Source organism: Eleutherodactylus coqui, chromosome 2 (genome assembly GCF_035609145.1).
Source record: "Eleutherodactylus coqui strain aEleCoq1 chromosome 2, aEleCoq1.hap1, whole genome shotgun sequence".
Lineage (NCBI taxonomy): Eukaryota > Metazoa > Chordata > Amphibia > Anura > Eleutherodactylidae > Eleutherodactylus > Eleutherodactylus coqui.
Genome location: NC_089838.1, coordinates 221,139,999 through 221,166,072, shown reverse-complemented (window position 1 = coordinate 221,166,072; position 26,074 = coordinate 221,139,999). Strand labels below are relative to the sequence as shown.

Here is a 26,074-nt window from a genome sequence, read left to right as displayed (position 1 = left end):
AGGCAGGGACAAAAGACATATTTAGTGTATATAGGCAGTGGGCCTTTCCAAAAACATTTGGGGAAAAAAATCTATTTGGGCTGCCTGTGACCGTCCTCAGTGTACTGGGTCTCTGCTGGGGGTAGTTGTCCTAATTCATACGCAGCCAGCTAAGTGTTACAGCAGGCTTGCGCAAAATTATTTCCTGGCTCTGCTGTGCGTTCCGTAAGCGAAGTCAGCCTCCAACCACAGGCCAATAAGCGGCACATTTAATTACAGCATTCTGTTTCTGCACTACTGGTAATACACCATGCTGAGGGGTAGGGGTAGGCCTAGAGGACGTGGACGTGGCCGAGGACACGGAGGCCCAAGTCAGGGTGTGGGCACAGGCCGAGCTCCTGATCCAGGTGTATCGCAGCTGACTGCTGCGGGATTAGGAGAGAGGCACGTTTCTGGCGTCCCCACATTCATCTCACAATTAATGGGTCCACACGGTAGACCTTTATTAGAAAATGAGCAGTGTGAGCAGGTCCTGTCGTGGATGGCAGAAAGTGCATCCAGCAATCTATCGACCACCCAGACTTCTGCGCCGTCCACTGCTGCAACTCTGAATCCTCTGGCTGCTGCTCCTCCTTCCTCCCAGCCTCCTCACTCCATTACAATGACACATTCTGAGGAGCAGGCAGACTCCCAGGAACTGTTCTCGGGCCCCTGCCCAGAATGGGCAGCAATGGTTCCGAATCCTCTCCCACTGGAGGAGTTTGTCGTGACCGATGCCCAACCTTTGGAAAGTTCCCGGGGTCCGGGGGATAAGGCTGGAGACTTCCGGCAACTGTCTCAAGAGCTTTCAGTGGGTGAGGAGGACGATGACGATGAGACACAGTTGTCTATCAGTGAGGTAGTAGTAAGGGCAGTAAGTCCGAGGGAGGAGCGCACAGAGGATTCGGAGGAAGAGCAGCAGGACGATGAAGTGACAGACTCCACCTGGTTTGCTACGCCTACTGAGGACAGGTCTTCAGAGGGGGAGGCAAGGGCAGCAGCAGGGCAGGTTGGAAGAGGCAGTGCGGTGGCCAGGGGTAGAGGCAGGGCCAGACCGAATAATCCACCAACTGTTTCCCAAAGCGCCCCCTCGCGCCATGCCACCCTGCAGAGGCCGAGGTGCTCAAAGGTCTGGCAGTTTTTCACTGAGAGTGCAGACGACCGACGAACAGTGGTGTGCAACCTGTGTCACGCCAAGATTAGCTGGCGAGCCACCACCACCAGCCTCACCACCACCAGCATGCGCAGACATATCATGGCCAAGCACCCCACAAGGTGGGACGAAGGCCGTTCACCGCCTCCGGTTTGCACCGCTGCCTCTCCCCCTGTGCCCCAACCTGCCACTGAGATCCAACCCCCCTTTCAGGACACAGGCACTACCGTCTCCTGGCCTGCACCCACACCCTCACCTCCGCTGTCCTCGGCCCCATCCACCAATGTCTGTCAGCGCACCGTCCAGCCGTCGCTAGCGCAAGTGTTGGAGCGCAAGCGCAAGTACGCCGCCACGCACCCGCACGCTCAAGCGTTAAACGTGCACATAGCCAAATTTATCAGCCTGGAGATGCTGCCGTATAGGGTTGTGGAAACGGAGGCTTTCAAAGGTATGATGGCAGCGGCGGCCCCGCGCTACTCAGTTCCCAGTCGCCACTACTTTTCCCGATGTGCCGTCCCAGCCCTGCACGACCACGTCTCCCGCAACATTGTACGCGCCCTCACCAACGCGGTTACTGCCAAGGTCCACTTAACAACGGACACGTGGACAAGCACAGGCGGGCAGGGCCACTATATCTCCCTGACGGCACATTGGGTGAATTTAGTGGAGGCTGGGACAGAGTCAGAACCTGGGACCGCTCATGTCCTACCCACCCCCAGAATTGCGGGCCCCAGCTCGGTGCTGGTATCTGCGGCGATGTATGCTTCCTCCACTAAACCACCCTCCTCCTCCTCCTCCTCCTACGCAACCTCTATCTCGCAATCAAGATGTGTCAGCAGCAGCACGTCGGCAGCAGTCGGTGTTGCGCGGCGTGGCAGCACAGCGGTGGCCAAGCGTCAGCAGGCCGTGCTGAAACTACTCAGCTTAGGAGATAGGAGGCACACGGCCCACGAACTGCTGCAGGGTCTGACAGAGCAGACCGACCGCTGGCTTGCGCCGCTGAGCCTCCAACCGGGCATGGTCGTGTGTGACAACGGCCGTAACCTGGTGGCGGCTCTGCAGCTCAGCAGCCTCACGCACGTGCCATGCCTGGCCCACGTCTTTAATTTGGTGGTTCAGCGCTTTCTGAAAAGCTACCCACGCTTGTCAGACCTGCTCGGAAAGGTGCGCTGGCTCTGCGCACATTTCCGCAAGTCCCACACGGACACTGCCACCCTTCAACATCGGTTTAATCTGCCAGTGCACCGACTGCTGTGCGACGTGCCCACACGGTGGAACTCTACGCTCCACATGTTGGCCAGGCTCTATGAGCAGCGTAGAGCTATAGTGGAATACCAACTCCAACATGGGCGGCGCAGTGGGAGTCAGCCTCCTCAATTCTTTACAGAAGAGTGGGCCTGGTTGGCAGACATCTGCCAGGTCCTTGGAAACTTTGAGGAGTCTACCCAGATGGTGAGCGGGGATGCTGCAATCATTAGCGTCACCATTCCTCTGCTATGCCTCTTGAGAAGTTCCCTGCAAAGCATAAAGGCAGACGCTTTGCGCTCGGAAACAGAGCCGGGGGAAGACAATATGTCGCTGGATAGTCAGAGCACCCTCCTGTCTATATCTCAGCGCGTTGAGGAGGAGGAGCATGAGGAGGATGAGGAGGAGGGGGAAGAGACAGCTTGGCCCACTGCTGAGGGTACCCATGCTGCTTGCCTGTCATCCTTTCAGCGTGTATGGCCTGAGGAAGAGGAGGAGGAGGATCCTGAAAGTGATCTTCCTAGTGAGGACAGCCATGTGTTGCGTACAGGTACCCTGGCACACATGGCGGACTTCATGTTAGGATGCCTTTCTCGTGACCTCGCATTACACGCATTCTGGCCACTACAGATTACTGGGTGTACACACTGCTCGACCCACGGTATAAGGAGAACCTTTCCACTCTGATACCCGAAGAGGAAAGGGGTTCGAGAGTGATGCTATACCACAGGACCCTGGCGGACAAGCTGATGGTAAAATTCCCATCCGACAGCGCTAGTGGCAGAAGGCGCAGTTCCGAGGGCCAGGTAGCAGGGGAGGCGCGGAGATCAGGCAGCATGTACAGCACAGGCAGGGGAACACTCTCTAAGGCCTTTGACAGCTTTCTGGCTCCCCAGCAAGACTGTGTCACCGCTCTCCAGTCAAGGCTGTGTCGGCGGGAGCACTGTAAAAGGATGGTGAGGGAGTACGTAGCCGATCGCACGACTGTCCTCCGTGACGCCTCTGCCCCCTACAACTACTGGGTGTCAAAGCTGGACACGTGGCCTGAACTCGCGCTGTATGCCCTGGAGGTGCTTGCTTGTCCTGCGGCTAGCGTCTTGTCAGAGAGGGTGTTTAGTGCGGCTGGGGGAATCATCACAGATAAGCGTACCCGCCTGTCAACCGACAGTGCCGACAGGCTAACACTCATCAAGATGAACAAAGCCTGGATTTCCCCAGACTTCTCTTCTTCACCAGCGGACAGCAGCGATACCTAAACAATACGTAGGCTGCACCCGCGGATGGAAGCATCGTTCTCTATCACCATCAAAAACGGGGACATTTTTGCTTCATCAATCTGTGTATAATATTCATCCTCCTCCTCCTGCTCCTCCTCCTGAAACCTCACGTAATCACGCCGAACGGGCAATTTTTCTTAGGCCCACAAGGCTCAGTCATATAATTTTTGTAAACAATTTTTATACGCTTCAATGCTCATTAAAGCGTTGAAACTTGCACCTGAACCAATTTTTATTTTAACTGGGCTGCCTCCAGGCCTAGTTACAAATTAAGCCACATTAACCAAAGCGATTAATGGGTTTCACCTGCCCTCTTGGTTGGGCATGGGCAATTTTTCTGATGTACATTAGTACTGTTGGTACACCAATTTTTTGGGGCCCTCGCCTACAGTGTAATCCAATTAATTTTTGGCCCACCTGCATTAAAGCTGACGTTACCTCAGCTGTGGGTTCCAGGGAGCCACCCATGCTGTGGGTGCACACGGAATTCCCATTGCAGAGTTGTACCTGCCTGTGACTATTTATAAAAAAACGCGGTCTGACTGGGGCATGCAGACACCTTGACAGAATGAATAGTGTGTGGCACATAGGTTCCCCATTGCTATGCCCACGTGTGCAGCTCCTGATGGCGGTGGCACAGGATTATATTTCTCATTGGTTCTGTACAGCATTGTGGGCTATCGCCCCGCCCCTTTTAAAGAGGGTCGCTGCCTAGCCGTGCCAACCCTCTGCAGTGTGTGCCTGCGGTTCCTCCTCATGGCAGACGCACTTATAAATAGACATGAGGGTGGTGTGGCATGAGGGCAGCTGAAGGCTGCGCAGGGACACTTTGGTGTGCGCTGTGGACACTGCGTCGTGCGCGGGGGGGGGGGGGGTGGCAGCATGTAACCCAGGAGAAGTGGCAGCGGAGTGTCATGCAGGCAGTGATTGTGCTTTGTTGGAGGCAGTGTGGTGCTTAGCTAAGGTATGCATTGCTAATGAGGGCTTTTCAGAAGTAAAAGTTGTTGAGAGGGGGGGGGGGGGCGACTCTTGCCGCTATTGTGGCTTAATAGTGGGACCTGGGAACTTGAGATGCAGCCCAACATGTAGCCCCTCGCCTGCCCTATGTCGTTCCCATCACTTTCTTGAATTGCCCAGATTTTCACAAATGGAAATCTTAGCGAGCATCGGCGATATACAAAAATGCTCGAGTCGCCCATTGACTTCAATGGGGTTCGTTACTCGAAACGAACCCTCGAGCATCGCGATAATTTCATCCCGAGTAACGAGCACCCGAGCATTTTGGTGCTCGCTCATCTCTAATTATTATATAAATCACATTTTTCTGTTACTTACTTGATAAAGGGCCATTCTGGTGATTTTTAACTCGTTCATTATGCATATACTCAGTATATATATTGTACTAGTGTTACTTTATTTAGTCATTTCTCACTATCTGAAACTCTTGGCCTCTTTTTCCTCAGATGGTCATGTGATCTCAGTTCTGACCAGCTCAGATTTGCCTTAAGTTATGCGTTTGCTTTCTAGTCAATTTCTCAGTCTGTATGATGCTGTTACACAGGACCTGCCTGCAGGGGGCACAGTCATTCCTGTCACAGTTACTGATAATGATCACACAGCTATAATAGAGGACATCACAGCTCCTCATCCTGACTGTATACTTATGGGCTATAGCTTATTTAGAAGACTGTAGGGGCAAATACCAATTAAACTGTTGCCCCTGTAGAAAGAAATGGTATAGTTGTGCTGATTAAGGATGAGCGAGTATACTCGCTAAGGCACTACTCCTTCGAGTAATGTGCCTTAGACGAGTATCTCCCTGCTCGTCCTTAAAGATTCGGGGACCGCCGCGACTGACAGGTGAGTCGCGGCGGGGAGCAGGAGAGAGCGGCGGGAGAGAGGGAGAGAGAGATCTCCCCTCCGTTTCTCCCCCGCAGCTCCCCGCCCCATGGTGGCCCCGAATCTTTAAGGATGAGCAGGGAGATACTCGTCTAAGGCACATTACTCGGACGAGTAGTGCCTTAGCGAGTATACTCGCTCATCCTTAGTGCTGATGCATCATGGAATAGATGTGAAAGTGAAATCAAAAACTTCCAGCATCACGATGGTGGCTGATAAGGGCGCTACACTACAGGGATGTAGCTGGAATACACAGAGAAGACTACAACAGTGTGACAGGCAAAAAAATCCTAAAATCTTGCATTTTTCATACTTGACCACAGAGCATAATAACAGGCAAATACTTCCCGATCTGTAAAGAAAACTTTGCAGCAGTCATCTCACCAACATCACAGACAGGATTACAATGCGAGGTAACACCTATATGTAGATAACAGAGGATCTACCATTTATAATAGGTATAAACTGTAACTACCTACTCCTCCTCCATAAGAAATTATCCAGGCACAAGTCACAGAGTATGTCTAGAACAGTCTCCCATACAAGTCAATGGGTTCCCTCCTGTCCATTGTGTGAATGGTCTATGAAGCTGCTGTAAATGTAGCTCAGGAAAGATGGCCGCCCCCATAGTCATGTATAGACAACAGAATGTAGAATTCTTTTAATCAGAAAATAAAAACACATTAGAAAAATGTTTCTATATCTTGTTTAATTAATTTTTTAAAAACGTAGGCGATATAGTCCCTTTAAACAACTAAACATATGTACTTTTTACATATGAACAGTACTCTAAATTACCCAAGTATGGAAAAGTTCTGTCTTCAATGCCGATGCGGAGGCCCGCAGCTGAATAGGTGTGTGGTGCATTGGTCTTTCACATATGCTTCATACGAAGGGAACATGTATACCTTCATTCATGTGAATCAAGCATACACAGCTGTGGTCGCCACGATCAGCACTAAGTCAGGTAGGGGCTCATTCACATCAGCACTTTGGTTTACGCTTTGAACGGATTTTGTTTTTTTAAGTGGAATGGACAGCTTTGTACCCGTTTCCCTTCGCTTTTGCATTTCATTGTCTAACCTTCTGTGCACGCTCATTTAAAACAGATCTAGTAAATAGACTATAAAGTAAAAAGGAAAAAAAAAAAGGAAGTGTCTTTGTCTTTTGATTTCATTTTTTTTCACGGAAGCAACAGTACAGCAGTCTGCGCTATTATTTCCATTTTTAAAAAAAAAAGATCTCTAACAGAACAGAGGCAAACTGAACAGAACAGAAGCACTTCAGGTCATTCAATGGGAAATCAATGGAGACGTAAATGGGGTTGTTACGATCACATCAGCCACGTAGGCAGCTTTAATTGCATTTCCATTACCTGTGCATTTAGTTGTTTTTATAGACTAATTGCTGTTCCACGGTTTCCCTCAATACAGCAAGTCACAGAAACATTTTACACAGATGATATTTTCAGCAATGTCCAGTGCAGAGCATGATGTGCCATGGCTTGTATTACAGCTCAAGCCTGCCACCTAGTGGCTCAGCATGTACTAGTAAACAATGGCCATCAAACTACATCCAGCAGTACCAACGCCAATACATAAGTGAAGAATGCATACATCAGCATTCTAGATAAGGTTATATCAGACACCCTCAGGTAATGCATCATTACAATCTGTACGTATGGAGGCATTCCTAATTAGAAGCACTGCTTCTTGTGGAAAATAGCTCCCTATGTATTACACCTGTGTGTATAGCGGCGTAGTTAGAAAGTGTCACTGTTATTAAATGCTGAGTACAACTGTCAGAATTCTGTGTATATGCAGTAAATCTTTTACTATACAGACACAAGGATGTACAGTATGGGACAAGCCGAGCGGGTCACATTAAGACATCATTATTTAGCTAGGCAATGGAAAAGCCGTGTTACAATGTGTAAACTAATAGGGCATCTCTATGTACATATTGACATGATGGAAGTTAATTACAGCATACTGATATCCAAAGTCAACACAACCATCTGCCTAGTGATCCTTCCATAGCCAGTTAATGGACTGGCATCTCTGCATCCAAAGAGGCAGTGGTTTCAAGAACACTACAATTAGGGGTCTTCAATGTCAGAGTGCTTGAAAACAGAAGTGGTGAGTGGTTAATTCCTTTAAGGGGTCCTGGAGTGGGAGCTTACCTCCTTCTCTGCTGCACCTACTGAGAATCTCCTCGCTCTTCAATTTACTACAATGTATCAGTCTGGCGCTGCGAGTTTGGGGCTGCTGCAGGACAAGTAATGGAAGTGGCACTGGGCCTTTAGGAGACTGGGTGGAAGCATGCACGAGCCCTACGGCAGAACTCAAGGAGAAGGCAGGGGAAGATGCAGCAGCACGGCAGTGACCCTCCGCAGCTGCAGGTGAACTGCAATGGAAGTGCATCATGACAATAGTTATGATTCCCATGTATTCCCCCCGATCCTCTCCTGGCTTACCTCCTGAATATACCAGACTCCTAACTATGAATTTGGAGCATTCTTTGATGTCCCTATTAGCAAAAAGGCGTATCCTTAGTGTTATTGGACCTAATGGGGGAATGAACTTGTCCCTGTAATATGCTGCTTTCACTAAGGGCAGCATATTCTGGAGGCAGATTATAGATCCACTGCATTAGATATGGGAGGTCCTATCAGAAATGCCATTATGATGCCATATACTTCCTGTAACCAGTGTAGGATGCCAGGGACTCTCTTGTTAATATTCTGACAGCTTTTAACACTGGCATATTTGTCCTTACCGTGATTCTCTTCATGTCCAGCTGTCGCAGCTGCAGCATATGTCCCAGAATGGTTTGCCTGTACCATGACTCTTGGGCTATAGGATTGCCATCAAGTGTGACATCTGAAAGCGATGTTGAGTCAGCGAGGCACAAAATGTCATGGAGTCTAGGAAGGAAAATAAAATATTTACCATAAGTCATCCAACCTTATACCGTAGTTCTAGAAGAAATGGCATACAACAAATCAATATCATCTAGAAATCATTAAAAGTTCACTACTAAGCATAAAACAGAAAAAAATATAAAGAAAACAGTCACTGTAACACTGCTAAAAAGTTAGGTAACAACGAGTCGTTTCATTCACTTTTCAGATGATATGCCTTTCTGTTAGACTGCAATGCCTTGGACCCACCAGTGGAAATCACTCTCAACATGTGCACATCCACTTATACTGGCATCAGCCATGCTGCTGACAACCCAACATGCCTCCTGTTGGTGATCTCCTGTACTAACCACGCTCCCTTCACCTTGTCCTCCAGTTGGAATAGCATCTGGGATCTCAACACAGTCCCTTGGCAAAGTCACCTGCAGTTGTGCCCTTATAGCCTCCTGATCAGCTCTCAGCTGTGCCACATACTTTTCAGTAGCCTCTTTTTGTCCAGCCAGTGCCTCTTGCCACTCAGCATTCAGCCGCACATGAGGAGTTTCTTCATAGCAAACTCCACCAGTGGCGACAGTCTCTCTGCATATCAGACAGTCTCTGGAGCAGAGCTCCCGCTCCACTAACGGACCTTTCACATGGAACGCAATAGACCAAACAAAACATTTGCAAGCCACTATAAATTCCGCACCACAATCTGCAGATTACCTGCAGAATTGAAAATGACATCAAATCTGCTTGCAATTCCGCAAGTAGGTCTGCAGATTTTGATGAGGAATTGCGCAGCTGAGGCCTTGGCTGCATCCTGCGTTGTAATTACGTCCCGTGTGAAAGGCCCCTAAATCCTGCAATTCATAGCAGCAAAGTTATTTCATGTAGTTTTACACATTCAGTCCTACTGGCCTTTAGGGTGGCATACGCACGCACAAAAACATGCGTCTATTACAACAATGCATTACCTATGGTGTGTGCACATGTCCAAGTTTTACAGGTGCGTGCCTGTAAAGATAGGACATGCGTGCACCATAGGGAATGCACGCATTGCCTTCAACGGAGTCGCGGCTGCTGCCGGTGGCTCCATTGAAGACAATGGTCTGCCGGCACCACGTAATTGTTTTTTAGGGAAGGGCTTTACATAAAAGCTCTTCCCTGAAAAACAACAATTTTAGTGTTAAAAAAAAATACTTACCTGTCCGCTGTTGCTGTGTCCCCACGGGAATGAAGAACACATCCGCCGCATGCACACATGTTTCCTTCATCCTAACGAGGAAAAAGAATTCTCTGCTGCACCTGCCACATCTGTGACAGATGCAGCAAAGGAATTCTTCATCCCTGCGGGGAATAAAGAATTCCCTACCACAGCTGTCACAGGGATGAAGAATTCCTTTGCTGCATCTGTCACAGATGTGGCAGGTGCAGCAGGGAATTCTTTTTCCTCGCGGGGATGAAGGAAACATCTGCCACATGCGGCAGATGTGTTCTTCATCCCCGCGAAGGACACGGCATCGGCGGACAGGTAAGTATTTTTTTTCTTTTACACTAAAATTGTTGTTTTTCAGGGAAGGGCTTATATGCCACGGCTCCATTGAAGGCAATGCACGGACCTGCATTCACGCGTGTTTGTGCATATACATGAGTGCGCACTTATGTACGCGCATGCACACGCTTGTATGAAGCCACCCTTAAACTGCAACTCAGCACTATGTCCGTAGAAAGCATCACAATCCACAATTTTCACGTCCTCAAGCGGATGAGAATAGTGGAGAGGAGAAAGAAGGAAAGAAAAGAAATATGTAGAAGCTAAGAAACTGGGTCTGGTTTTAAAACTCAACCAGTGGTGTCCTGATTCACGACACTTGTACTCTTATACTGAGATTCTAGTTACGAGACAGTGATATTTTCCTGTGTTTTACTGAGCAACATCTACGATATCTCAGTAGTTCTGAACGTTATCACTTCATCACTCCAACAGCTAACTGATTGGCCTTGGAAATACAATTTAATCCATGTATAAACAATTTAGTCACTATATTACCAAAAGCTGACCCTCTGCCAACATCTACAGAATAAGGTCTTATTACAATCTGATGTTCTGTATATCACTCAGTTGAGCCAGTTTACCATAAAAGTTAGAAGTGTCTTGTGAAACACTCTACAGGTCTCCCCAAGATGTCCACTTGCCACCCAAGCCACATTTATGAAGTTAGTAAACCCTTTAGAGTTTTGCAGGAATTAAAGCAAAGTGGGGGTGAAACAAAAAAAATGTTGTTGAAGATTTAGAATTTTCAACAACTTTTTTCTATATCACAGCTGGTGTTATCAAAGAAACAAATCTCAACATTTACTACCCTAAATTTATAGTTTTTAGAAATATCCCACATGTGGGCTTTGTGTGCAGCTTGACTCAAACACAGGCCTCAGGGGAAAAAAAAATCCCTTTTTTTAATGGTATGTTCAGGCAACAGAATCGTAGCTTTTTAGGCCCCTTGTCCATGGGCGAAGCGGAATATCGCTAGCGATATTCCACCGCCAGGGAGCAGTGGGGAGAGCTGTCAGTTCACTGCGGTGAGCCTATCTGACAGATGGGCTCACCGCAGAGAATCGTGGCAAATCGTGGCATGCTGCAATTTGAGTCCCGTGAGCAGAGAATTGCTCTGATTCTTTGCTCATGGACAGGGGGCTGTGCTTACCATAGCAACGCTGCGTTCCGTCGGGAACGCAATGCAAGATCACCCGTGGACAGGAGCCCTAACATGCCACTTCTGGATGTGGAAGCTCATGAATATTTGATATTCCGCTTTCGAATCAAGCATGCTAATTTTGCCCATTGACAGGGTTAAATCTGCACGCAAATCCGCGTCAAAAACGCCAGCAGAGAGACGCGAATTTTGATGCTGTTAGAGGCGGGATTCACAAGGACAATTCCGTAATAAACTCTGCTATCTGAACATACCCTTACTGGGACATTTTCCAGGCACCATTTCGGGTATGTTCATATGACAATTTTGTTTTTGTGTGTGTGCATTCCATCTATAAAAACACAGAAGAAAAAAGTATTTTTCCGCCACATATTTGCACATGCATTTAGCCCTGTTGATGGTCAAAATCTGTGCGCAGAATTTCCCATGCAATTCTGGATCAGTGAAGAAATAACATTGGAAATTTTGACTGGGTTAAAGCCACCAGCAAATTTGTGGCAAAATATGCGGCAGAAATATGCAGCTTAGCTGCAGGTTTGTGCGGCGATTTTAGATGCGGAATCCATGTGGAAAAATCCAGGTCAGATTCCACCAAGTGAACACTGTGTGTGTAGAACGACTATATATACCTCCCTCTCTCAGTGACAGGGCTTATTCCGACATGCGTATATCAGCCAGGTTTTCACGCCCGGCCGATATACGCTGTCTCTCTCTGCAGGGAAAGGAGGCGGGCTGGGACGGCAGCAGTGCACTGAGCTCCCGCCCCTTCGCCACTGTTTGCAATGGGAGGGGTGAAACTTAGCTTCACCACCGTCCCACCCCTCCCATTGCAAACAGTGGTGAGGGGCGGAGAGGGGGCAGGAGCTCAGTGCACTTCTCCTGGCCTGGCCCGCCTCCTCCCCCTGGAGAGATGGACAGTATATGTCGGCCGGGCATGAAAACCCGGTCGATATACGCACGGTGGAATAAGCCCACAGGCTGTAAGATAGTATAAACTGTTCTAAAAAATATATATTTACATAGTAACATGGTATGTAAGTCTGAAAAAAAGACACACGTCCAACTACTTCAGTTTATTATCCCCCAATGGTGATCCAGAGAAAGGCAAAAAAGTAGTTTAATTTAATGCTTTCATTTTGTTGATTATTTCCCCTCTTTACATGTTTATCGAGCCACATTGGTTTTCTCCCACTTCTAGCACTTCTACTCCCGTAGGGCAGGGGTCCCCAACTCCAGTCCTCAGGGACCCCCAACAGGTCATGTTTTCAGGATCTCCTATAGTAAGAACACCTGTGGCAATGTCTGAGGCACTGACAATAATTACATCACCTGTGCAACACTGAGGAAATCCTGAAAACATGACCTGTTGGGGGTCCCTGAGGACTGGAGTTGGGGAACACTGCCGTAGGGCGTGAACTGACCACAGTGAGTATTTAAAATGCTTTTATACTTTCCCATTTATTGCCCGTGCTCTTATTTCTGAGGACATTGTCTCATCCAATAAGGCTAGGGACATCTCTAAGCTGATTGAATTTTGCTTCCTAAATTTAAGCATTCTGTAGCTCTCTGACAAAACACCTTATTGAAAGAGAAGTGGAGATTTATTATAATACAATCACTATTTCTCAGGTGCCCCCCAGCCTGCACCATTGTTATTTTGTCAGGTCTACTGGTTAATATTAAGTCCATAATGTTACCTTTGTGTCCAAAATGTGTTACCTTCATGAGATCTCCAGGTTTCAGTCTCCAACTTATATACCCAGATAGTTAAAGTCTTCCATAATAATAATTACCTCATTGTGATTTGCCACTTCATCCATTTGGCCTCAGCAATAGATTTTTGGTGGCCTATAGAAAACTCCTATGAGGATTTTATTACTGTTTTTCCCTTCATATCTCATTACCTATACCAACTCCACGAGTTCATCTCCTTCTAATATGTCTTCTAGTGGTGGGCTTTAAACTGGACTTTAAATGGAACAGATAGGGGATCATTCCTGCTCGCCCGCTGCCATTTACAGTAGAGAGGCAGTCGTTCATAGATGCATGACTGCCTGTTTAACCCATTTACGACCAGCCACTGTATATATACGGCGGCTGGTGCTGGGCTTAAAGGACCACCGATCGTAAAAATACAGCGGTGCTCTAAGCCTCCTGCCTCTGCAATCAGTCAGAGGCAGGAACGGGTTATCAGCTGTTAGTGACAGCTGATAACCTGGAGCAGAAGGCAGGAGGGGTTTTTAACCCTTCCTGCCTTCTGCTTCCCCGATATACAGTGCACAATGAGCACTGTCGGGGCAAAGTGAAAGTAAGAAGTACTTTCACATCGGGAGCCTCGGGGGGTCATGTGACCTCCCGGGATTCCCTGCTACTGCAGAGCTGGAGGGTCAGACTTAGACCCTGGCAGCTCTGCAGGTGACTAATGTCACCACAGGGGTTGCTTTCCCCTGTAACTGAGGGTCCTATGGACTGCCCAGCTACAGTGGGAAAATGTCAAATAAAGTTTAAAAAAAAAAAAAAGTGAGAGTGTCCCCCAGAGGTCTTATATGACGTCATGGGGGACACAGATAGTAAAAAACACAATTCCATACATAAGTAAAACAAAACAACAGAATAAAACAACAAAACATACATAAAAAAGGGAATAACACAAAGAAGACGCCAACAAAAACCGTCACCGTATGCGCCCTATAAACCAAAACCGTACATACTATATATCAAAACGTCCGAAATAAATAGAGGAACCCATTTCCATATTTTATTTTAGTGTAAATATAAAAATAATTTTTAAAAAAACTATAAATGTTAAAAAAATCTTTTTTTTTTAGCATTTTACCCCCAATAAAACTAAAAAACGGGAAAAAAAGTCAGTGAAAAAGATATTAAAAAAATAGTCCTATATGTCACGGAAAAAAAAACGCAGCAAAAATAATTTTGGTAGCTAAAGGAAAAAAAATAGAGCAGTAAAACCGCCACATGGGTAAAATCCCTAAAAAGTGTCTGGTCCTTAAGGTACAAAACAACCTGGTCCTTAAGGGGTTAAACTGAACGATGCTGTAGAATAGAGAAGACCACAGCACTCGCAAAGACAACCCGCGGGATAAAAATCCACTCGGGGGGGAGGAAAAAAATTATTTCCAAGACTTAAGCGTCAGCAATAAATGCAAAGCCACCCTAGGGGCTATGGACCTAAGCCCCATAGAACATGCAAAGTAGAAGAGTGGAGGAGGTGGCAGCATACAATGATGCAGAAAATTATGTCATACAAAGGAACATGTTTATTGTGTCCAAGTTAAGATAGGCAACGTTTCGACCTATAATTAAACCTGATCCTTATGTTATTTGGCTTCAAAAAGACCTAATTATAGGTCGAAACGTTGCCTATCTTAACTTGGACACAATAAACATGTTCCTTTGTATGACATAATTTTCTGCATCATTTTATGCTGCCACCTCCTCCACTCTTCTAAACTGAACGATGCAGCAGCAGATCAATGATGATGTTATAGTTTGCATAAAAGATCCAATCAGTGATTCATTTGTGATAGATTGAGCAGTCTGCACGCATACAGTGAAAGACCTAACGAGCAATCTGCACAATTATTTACCATGCAAAAGAGGCTTTACACTGGCCTTATGTTTTCAACATACATTGTTTTTTCCGGAAGATCTGGTAAAGCCCCATTTACACGCAAAGATGATCTCTAAAAATTCTTTCAAAAGATAGGATGATTGACAGTTTGAGCAATCGTCTTGCATAAGCTGCTAATGGGCACTAATGCCCATTAGTAGCTTATTAGCTTCATTTGCATGTAAATGAGCCTCCCTTTGTTGGTGGTCTGTTATCTGCATACAGCCCCTTTGTTCTGCAGTGGGACTGCAGCTGAATACAATGTTATCAGCGCTCCCGTGGAGAATCACAGCGTGCAGTCCCTGTTATCAGCTCTCCGGTCAAACAATGGATTTTAAACTCAATTAAAAATCATTGTTTGGATGGAAAGCAAATGATGGTAGCATTTACATGCAACGATTATCGCTCAAAATACATAGTTCAAGCAAATTTTGATCGTTAATCGTTGTGTGTAAATAGGGCTTAACTTAAAACCAAAATCAAGATACAATATGACCGAAATTCCGGATCTACCGCACATGTGAATAAGACTGGGCTTACACGAACATAAGTTTACTGCGTATTACACATGTGATACGCAGTAATTTGCAGTCAATCAAATAGATTGCATTACGCTGATGTATTCACATGTATGCATTGTGTAATATGCGAGCACGAAAAAGTAAGCAGCATGTTCTATTTTGCTGCCTATCATGCGTGAGAGTGTCCATAGTTCTCTTTGGGCACGTAATCAACTCCGTCCATATTCAGTTAAACTGCGTATGGGCAGCATATAAACAGTGTGCGTCACTTACACTGTCATGCGTAGTACAATATCGCTGCCATACACGGCGATAGACCACTGACTGCCGGCTCCACAGTGGTAAAACCCTGTGTGACGCATGCAGGGTTTTACGCATACGGTTGTGTGAGGCCCGCCTAAGAGGAAGATGCACTCAATCAGGATTGGCACTGATAAGACTGCAGCATTACTGAAGAGCAGGCACTGATTGGCTGTCTAGTAGCACCTCTCTACAGTACAGGGTGTCCTGCAACGCTCTCTACCTGTGGCAGGACGAGCTGCTCCTTTGGGCAACGGGTGAGGATGGATCCGTTTATGCTTCCAGTTCACTGTGTGTGCGGTATACGGCCCTGTAAATCACTTTCTATATTGAGAACAGCAGCTTCTTCAGTTTCCAGCAGCTACTTCTGACTTTTATATGTAATGACGTGCCTTATCGGTATTGGTTATCTGCCTATTTTTCTTTATTGCTCCTTATTTTCTTATCTTCGGATGACACTTTGGGGCTTTGGAACCAACAACAAGTTTTCCATGGAGTTACAGTCTCAATGTATAATGGTTGTCAAGAAACAAATTAAAAATGTTATTACAGCTTAGTTGGATTGTACAATTCAAGTCTGAAATTCACTTCATTAGAAGCCTATACAGCTACTCTCTTCCCCTATACTTTATACTGCAGCTCTACCTTAATGTTTTGGATAAACTCCCCAGGACATCAGTGTATGGAACGCCAACATTATTACATCAATGTTATATGATATATTACAAGCAATTAAACCTTCAGTTAAGAAAAATGATTAGGACCTTGCCACACATATACTGAGCTACATGAGCCTCAACAAAGAGGAACCCTGGATATGCAAAAGGTCTAGTAACAATTGTTTGAAGCGACCCTCCGGCTTTCAGACAGAATTCTGTCCTGAGACTGGAAGGGGACGGTTGCATACGGTATTAATTGCAGCTGTCATTCTCTGCTGTCCCTTCAATCCGCTGGTTCCAGGTCAAGTTTTCAGCCTTTCAAAATGGCCGATGCAATCATCAGGCTACCTAATTCTTGCAGTATATTGGTAGTGTTAAACATGCAATGTACTAAACCTGCTTTCTGAATGGCTGATCATATGATCAACACTTGTCAATCAAAGACCCGTGAACAGTATGTATTAGATAGGTAGAAAATTGTTGCAGCCGTCTTGGACGGCCAAAAACGGGGCCCAGAAATGGTGAATCGGAGAGGCGGCAGAGCAGAACAACTGCAAGTAACATACCCTCCTCTTCTCCTGGGATGGAATTTTGACCCAAAACTGGAGGGTTGCTTTAAAATACCAAACCAATGACTCCTGTACGCCACAGAGAGAATGTCACCGGATGTTAAAAAAAAAGAAAAAAAAAAGTAGTTGCCGACAAGGAGTGATAATTAATGCAATCAAATCTGCTGATATCCCATAATATAGGCAGGAATTTTTGCAGCACATAAAATAGGGCACTGGCATGATATAATGTAACGTGTTTATTCCTATTTTTCTGTTCTCCCAATAAATAAATCCGGACTCTACTAATGTGATATTCAGGATATACATTCAGGATTATAAAAGTACTGTCAAACCTCTAGTTTTGTTGTCCTCTAGTTTCGCCGATTTCCAGTTTCGCTGATTTTTTAAACCAGAATTTTGCCTCCAGTTTCACCGGCTGCTTCTAGCTTCGCCGGCTGGCTGTGATTGGCTGAGAGGACTGTCACTCAGCCAATTCAGCCAATCAGAGCAATCTCTTGCTGGGAGGCGGGGAATTCAATTCCCGTCACGAGAAATAGATGCTTTGCAGGCTTGACAAGCGACTGGCTGCCGGCCAGAAGCTCCGAAAGTAGTGGTGGGGACCCTAACAGCACCTGAAAGGTGAGTATTGATGCCACCTGTAGTCCTATGTAACACCACAGATAAGACAGTGATAACTCTTAGGACGTATAATGATGTCACCTACAGTCCTATGTAACATCACAGTGATAACTTTTAAGATGGATAATTATGCCACCTGCAGCCCTATGTAACACCACAGATAACACAGTGATAACTCTTAGGACAGATAATGATGTCACCTGCAGTCCTATGTAACACCACAGATAACACAGTGATAACTCTTAGGACGTATAATGATGCCACCTACAGTCCTATGTAACACCACAGATAACACTTTGATAACTCTTAGGACAGATAATGATGTCACCTGCAGTCCTATGTAACACCACAGATAACACAGTGATAACTCTTAGGACAGATAATGATGTCACCTGCAGTCCTATGTAACACCACAAATAACACAGTGATAACTCTTAGGACAGATAATGCAGTAGATGTGAACTGCAGTCCTATGTAACACCAGAGATAACACAAAGCTCAACATTAGGCTGCTTTTTTGGTATTAAAAAAACGATTTCTTCTCTACTAAATGTGGTTTGGTGCCTAGAACAAATTAATTGGATTTACATTGATTCCTATGGAAATAATTACCTAAAGTTTCATTGGTTTCAGGTTTGGCCGATTGCTTTCAGACAGATTACCAATGAAGCTGGAGGTTTGCCTGTATATAATATCCAGAGAATGCCAGCAGATCCACTACGGAACTATCAGCATGTGGTACTGCAGGATTAGGTCATCAGAGGAGACAACTCTGTGCTCATGCCCCGTCAGAACTTACTAGGCATCATTTCAGAAGAGTCCTTAGTGCCAGGAATTAATGATGCCTCAATATCTGCTGATTTCATACCATCTGACAGGGATAGCAGACAGCGGCCTCCGGGGAACCGAAGAAATGTCTAGTTGTAATGCCGGAGCCTCAAACATGAAAGCCTAGTAACATATGCTGCGGGGGAATGTTCAGCGATTCGCCATTTCAATGGGTTCATTCAGATGAACTTATTTTTTCACACGATTGTGTGAAAAAATACGCTTCATGACCTCTCGTGAGCATTTGCACACCGCAAGAGCCCAATGAAAGCAATGGGCTGGCGTAACTGCGCACAACATACGCAGAAAACCTACGTATTCCCTGCGCATATACGCACACAGATTCACACAGGAGTGGGGGAAAGTACATTTTAGTTGTACAAACATGTGGTCCGATGGTCATGCGCAGTACAGTTTTTTTGTTTGTACTTCCCATGGCGTCTCTTAGGGATGATGCGGGTACCCACAGCCCATACGCAGTGTTAATTATATGTGGGCACGCCTCCATTGACATCGTCCGCGGCTAAATCTGCGTGAGCATCCGCAGCAAGAATTCATGACTTGGCTGCAGAATTCGGCCGCTGTGTTTAGAGGCAGAATTCACACAAAACAATAGTCCTCAGATTCCGCCGTCTGAACGCATCGTTCTACTTCTTGCTGAATCCACTCTTGGCTTTGGTTCCTGTGGCATTCCAGCCTAAATTTTCAGTGCAAGTGAAGAAAAAAAAGTTTGTCCATTCCTTTGAGAATTAGCCATAATACAGCCAGACACACAGAAGTGTCCATCTGTTTGTGCACCAATATTTGCAGGCTGTGATCGGCACAGGAGGCAAGAAGACCAGAAAGGATCCCAAACTGTTGCATTCCAGGACAGTCACACCAAAGCTCAAATATCTGGGTTGGATAGCCAGAATCTGCATGCAAAATGCCTGTGGCCTGCTAGCTAGAAGACATTGCACTAGCTAATTACTAAGATTAAATCACGTGTAAATGAAGCAATGTGAAGAGGACTGCAAATCAAAAATTGCATCTTCTATAAAGATCCAAAACACAGAAGTTTCTTTAGCCGTGATGAATTCACCTGCGGTGCCCGGCATGTCTTACTTTATGTATTAGTGACCCAACTATGTGCACAAGACTGACTGCAGCCAAACTTCTAGTAATCCCAGAGGCCTACAATCTCCGGCATGCTCCACAGGCTTCATGATGTATGCAATTAACCCTTTACAACAACGACAAAGAAGGGGATTAAGAAAGCAAGAGTTGATATTGTCTTCGCTCTGTAACTGAATGCAGTAGAGGAAGGTGTGGCAGCTCCCTTTATAAGCCCAAGGCCATCTAGTCTTGTCTGTGGGCTGTATACGCACTGTGCGGTGCACCAAGGACATCCCTGGTCCCTCTCCTCCTACATCACACAGCATTCACACTGCATCAAGACATCAAAGGCATAGGAAGCTTACCTTGATATGTTGTTAAAGCTGAGATAAAGGAGCTGAAGGCTGGGCAAAGTATCCACATCTCTCTAGAAGGAAGCACAGAGTGACTACATCAGTGGGATTATGTGACGTAGCACGGTAACATCTGCCTGGCTCTGCTAATGGTTGTGGTCCTGCTGCAGCATTGATTACAGAGGAGGGTTAAGCCTCGCTGGCGTGGCTATGTGGATACAGAGGGATTCTGCAGAGCCAGCTACATAGGCAAGGTGCACAGCAGAGGGATGATGGGTGGGGAAGCGAGGTCCCTGCTTGCTCTGGCCAACGTGCTGGCTCAGCAATTCAACTGCACACTGGCAAGACGACTGCGATTAGCTGCAGAGCAGCAAATTGGATTTTGCAGCGTGGTCCTGACTGGGCACAGCCTCCGTAGGCTGCAGGCACAGATTGCACCGGATACAACAACCTATTGTTTTATTGTTTCCAGCTCTTTATTAGAAGCTTCACAAGGTCAATAATTCACGCATGAGTATACCACGGACAAATACATCATTTATATTTCATGATTCCTTCAACATATGGCACATGGCATGTGTATCTGGCAGTCTAAAAGCTCTCTGAGGTTTTATATATATATATATATATATATACACTACCGTTCAAAAGTTTGGGGTCACATTGAAATGTCCTTATTTTTGAAGGAAAAGCACTGTACTTTTCAATGAAGATAACTTTAAACTAGTCCTAACTTTAAACAAATGCACTCTATACATTGCTAATGTGGTAAATGACTATTCTAGCTGCAAATGCGTGGTTTTTTGTGCAAAATCTACAAAGGTGAATAGAGGCCCATTTCCAGCAACTATCACTCCAGTGTTCTAATGGTACAATGTGTTTGCTCATTGGCTCAGAAGGCTAATTGATGATTAGAAAACCCTTGTGCAATCATGTTCACGCATCTGAAAACAGTCTAGCTCGTTACAGAAGCTACAAAACTGACCTTCCTGTGAGCAGATTGAGTTTCTGGAGCATCACATTTGTGGGGTCAATTAAACGCTCAAAATGGCCAGAAAAAGAGAACTGTCATCTGAAACGCGACAGTCTATTCTTGTTCTTAGAAATGAAGGCTATTCCATGCGAGAAATTGCTAAGAAATTGAAGATTTCCTACAACGGTGTGTACTACTCCCTTCAGAGGACAGCACAAACAGGCTCTAACCAGAGTGGAAAAAGAAGTGGGAGGCCGCGTTGCACAACTAAGCAAGAAGATAAGCACATTAGAGTCTCTAGTTTAAGAAACAGACGCCTCACAGGTACCCAACTGGCATCTTCATTAAATAGTACCCGCAAAACACCAGTGTCAACATCTACAGTGAAGAGGCGGCTGCGGGATTTTGGGCTTCAGGGCAGAGTGGCAAAGAAAAAGCCATATCTGAGACTGGCCAATAAAAGAAAAAGATTAAGATGGGCAAAAGAACACAGACATTGGACAGAGGAAGACTGGAAAAAAGTGTTGTGGACGGATGAATCCAAGTTTGAGGTGTTTGGATCACAAAGAAGAACGTTTGTGAGACGCAGAACAAATGAAAAGATGCTGGAAGAATGCCTGACGCCATCTGTTAAGCATGGTGGAGGTAATGTGATGGTCTGGGGTTGCTTTGGTGCTGGTAAGGTGGGAGATTTGTACAGGGTAAAAGGGATTCTGAATAAGGAAGGCTATCACTCCATTTTGCAACGCCATGCCATACCCAGTGGACAGCGCTTGATTGGAACCAATTTCATCCTACAACAGGACAATGACCCTAAACAAACCTCCAAATTGTGCAAGAACTATTTACAGCAGAAGCAGGCAGCTGGTATTCTATCGGTAATGGAGTGGCCAGAGCAGTCACCAGATCTGAACCCCATTGAGCTGTTGTGGGAGCAGCTTGACCGTATGGTACGCCAGAAGTGCCCATCCAACCAATCCAACTTGTGGGAGATGCTTCTAGAAGCGTGGGGTGCAATTTCTCAAGCTTACCTCAACAAATTAACAGCTAGAATGTCAAAGGTGTGCAATGCTGTAATTGCTGCAAAAGGAGGATTCTTTGACGAAAGCAAAGTTTGATGTAAAAACAATGTTATTTCAAATACAAATCATTATTTCTAACCTTGTCAATGTCTTGACTCTATTTTCTATTCATTTCACAACGCATGGTGGTGAATAAGTGTGACTTTTCATGGAAAACACAAAATTGTTTGGGTGACCCCAAACTTTTGAACGGTAGTGTATATATATATATATATATATACACATACATATACATACACACACACATATATATATATATATATATACATATATATACACGCACACTATAAAGTAGTATTTGGGCAGTGACACAGCTGTCATAATTCACCTCTGTACACCACCACCATGAACCTTAAACAAAGGCATCACTATGTGATTGAATTGTAGCCTTTCAGCTCTAATTTAGTGGTTTAAAAAATGTTAACTGTTTAGGAATAAAGCCATCTATTATGTAGCCCCTCTATTTTTAAAGGTACAGTCATGAGCTAATTGACTAATACGCGGGTTCATGGTCCACTGCGGCTACTAGCTCATTATGTCATAAACTCAGCAGATATAAGTTTTGGAGTTCATTTCAAGTGTTGAATTCAGATTAGATAGATGTTCTTCGAACTCTCAGGCTGGGCTGCTGTGAGCCTGGCCAGTGACCCTGTGTACCCGTTTCCACTGTTTACGAATGACTGCGGCGGCTCGCTGGCAGTCCTACGCAGTAGTTTGTTTTTTGTATTTCCCGAGACGTTGTTTAGCGATGATGCTTGCACCCGCAGCCCATACGCAATGTTAAGCAGCCAAATCAATAATCTGGTACAGTCTTCATAAGGAGGAAAGCCCTGGAAAGCTCAGCAGCACCTGCACCAGTGGAAGACTGCAGAATTGATTCCTTAGTAAAGAAAACCCCTTCAGCAATATCTAGCCGAGTGAAGAACGCTCTCAAGGAGGTCGGCATATCATTGGCAAAGTCTCCAATAAGGAGAAGCCTTCACGATTGTAAATCCAGAGGGTTTATCTCAGGATGCAAATCTCTGGTAACACTCAGGAACAGAACAGACCGATAAAAATAACCTGTAAAACCCTTTTAATGCAATATTTTTGATAAGCTTCCTGAAGTAAAACTCGAAGTCTACCCTTCAGTCACATATTGGTGATTTGGTTTCAGAACCATTGTGGTGGTGTATGAAAAATGTATCACTGGAAAGAATTCTGCTATGAATTGAGCTTAGTGCTCAATAACATTTTAGTTCTGAAATAAATAGTTGAAGTGTAGAGATGAGCGAACGTACTCGGTAAGGCCGATTTCGCAATCGAGCACCGCGATTTTCGAGTACTTCACTACTCGGGTGAAAATTACTCGGAGGCGCTGTGGGTGAGCGGGGGGTTGCAGAGGGGAGTGGGGGGGAGAGGGAGAGAGAGAGGGCTCCCCCCTGTTCCACGCTGCTACCCCCTGCTCCACCACACCACGCCCCGCCCCACAGCGCCCCCGAGTACTTTTCACCCGAGTAGTGAAGTACTCGAAAATCGCGGTGGTCGATTGCGAAATCGGCCTTACCGAGTACGTTCGCTCATCTCTATTGAAGTGTTTTGCTAAATAAAACCGGGTCCCATAACCACGCTTCATAATATTAAGGCTGCATTCACACGAACGTATATCGGCTCGGTTTTCACGCCGAGCCGATATACGTCGTCCTCATCTGCAGGGGAGGCGGATGGAAGAGCCAGGAGCAGGAACTGAGCTCCCGCCCCCTCTCTGCCTCCTCTCCGCCCCTCTGCACTATTTGCAATGGGGAGAGGTGGAACGGGGCGGGGCTAATTCTTGCCACTTAGCCCCACCTTGTCCCGCCTCCTTTCATTGCAAATAGTGCAGAGGGGCGGAGAGGAGGCAGAGAGGGGACGGGAGCTCAGTTCTTGCTCCTGGCTCTTCCATCCCCCCCCCCCTGCACAGGAGAACGACGTATATCAGCTCGGCGTGAAAACCAAGCCGATATACGTTCGTGGGAATGCAGCCTAAAGGGGTATTCTGGGACTTTTAAAATACTTTTTATTGATCATTGACAAGTAAACCTGCCACTCAGATCGCCACCAATCAGCTGATTTCTGGGGCCACTGTTACTGCGGTGAGTGCAGCAAGCAGAAAGAGCTGACCATAGTCCAGTGGCCTGCGTTGGTATTGCATGCGTAGCTCCTATTGAATTCAATGGGAGCTGCGCTGCAATACCAATCAGAACAGTTGCACTATGGTCTGCTTCTAGCGCTGACTGCGGCCCAGGAAATCAGTGAATTAGCAGGGATCCAAGCTCCGGGTTTTCCACTGATGACCTATTGGTCATCTACATAAATGAAAAAAAAAAGGCATGGAATATCCTGTTAATACTATCACTAATAGTAATAACGTATATATAGTGTACCAACATACACCACATCATTTTAAAATTTAGTAGAATCACAAAATAAAAAATGGTGCACTGTAAAACAAAGTATTAGTGCTGTATTACATGAGGGCCAACAATTAGAATGGTTATTAACCCCGTTAATATAGTGGTAGGCTAGGTATGTTGGCACTAAGCTCAACGATAGAATTGCATAGGCAAAACCCAACCTATTTATGGCCATTAGTCCTAGGGACAACTATCTAGTACTAGCGGCTGTGGGGATCGCTATAGTTTACGATAAGATGCACTAAAAATAAAAGGTCATTAATAAATGAAAAGAATTTTATCTTCTAGTTGTAACATTTTTATCTTGTGTGTTTCACCAAATAAATGATATACCATGTTTACAAGCAGTCGTATGCATGAATGTGCATATGTGTAATGAATTGGGGAGATAGTACATGTCATCGTTCTCCAAAGACATGTAGGAATTCTAAATCAAGCCTCCTGCTGACCTCAATACCAGATTCTGTGCCGTCGATGTGTCAGACACAGGATTTTACATTGATTGATTCAGACATAAGGCTCACATTCATTATTGTGGCACTGGCAGACTTTGGGGAGAGCGTGAAAGTGAAATCAGTCTGTCTTTATTTGATGTCAATATATCTCATTTCAGGGTTCTAGATGTGGAATATGTACTAAAAGAGTTGTTAGGCCACATTAGGACAATGCCTTTATAGGAAAAATAAAGAAGAATTTTCCTTATTGGTGGTTGTGGTTTGTAGAAATGTTGTCCTCATTACAAATGTTGTATATTGCAAAACACATTTCTGTTACAGAAAGAACACTGTAAAGAATTGTATCATTCTAAGAACATTCTGCCCGTCTATGACCAAACATCCAGTAATCCTGCTGGTCTTGCATACTCTCAAAATAATCCCCAACTTAAAGGGAACCTATCACGTCCCTGAAGCACCTTAAACTAAGTCATAGTGCTGTTAGGGGGCATGACAGGGAGCCGGGTAATGCATCTTGTATACTCACCTGCTCCCTGGTTCCTGCAGTGCCCACCGCTGAAGTTCGCATGCCGCACTGAAATCTCCAACACTTGAAGACAGTGGAAATTAAAAACGATGTTCTAGGTTTTCCTGTCCCATTAGATATTGCTTTTAACTTTTCACCTATTACCAAATCAGTTCTATATATTTTTTTCCTTGTTGATTATGGCCTATTGCACATAAACCAAAGTGTGATTGTTCTTCCAACTCTACCATTCTATGATTCTCAGTACGAGAAACTAAGTAATCTTATAGATATGATACCTTTTAATGGCTAACAAAAATACATGATGTTACAGCGAGCTTTTAGGTTCTAATCGACCCTTCGTCATGCTAAAATGAAACTGGTTTGGGTGGCACATAATTATAACATGCAGATGCAGAGGGGAGGGGTACACAATCTGAGCAAAGAGATAGATGCTTAATCAGTCCACTGAGCTGAGGAATGTGACAGTTTTATGATGTCTCTTATCTCTACTTGAATTGCACATGGAAGAGGATGGTAACACTAGCTCTGCAGCACCACCTATTGGATGGCAGCATTCTTACAATTAACATTCTTACAATCAATTTCTGAACTTTTATGAGAAAAGCAAAAAACAGACAATGACTGGGAAGAGGACACCCATCTTGACCTCCTTCCGACATTTCATATTTCCCACTTATGCAAGAATCCCAGGCTGAGGTTCATTCCATTCTTAAGGGAATCAAACATGGCCACAAACTTATACTCCCCAATTCTTTTGTGACGCTGTGATTTGAAGTTGCCTTTCAGCATGATAACCCTCATCTGCTCTATGTTAT

The 26,074-nt window shown here is 45.4% G+C and overlaps 1 protein-coding gene across 1 annotated transcript in view; it reads right to left on the bottom strand.

Moving 5' to 3' along the window:
• Positions 1-26,074, bottom strand: part of LRRC49 (leucine rich repeat containing 49) — a 172,332-nt gene that overhangs the window by 43,639 nt on the left and 102,619 nt on the right. Inside the window, exons 9-10 of the mRNA XM_066589958.1 lie at positions 19,801-19,862; positions 8,371-8,518 (exon numbers count right to left, since the gene is read on the bottom strand). Coding sequence (XP_066446055.1) covers positions 8,371-8,518; positions 19,801-19,862 — 210 coding nt within the window. The remainder of the gene's footprint in view (positions 1-8,370; positions 8,519-19,800; positions 19,863-26,074) is intronic.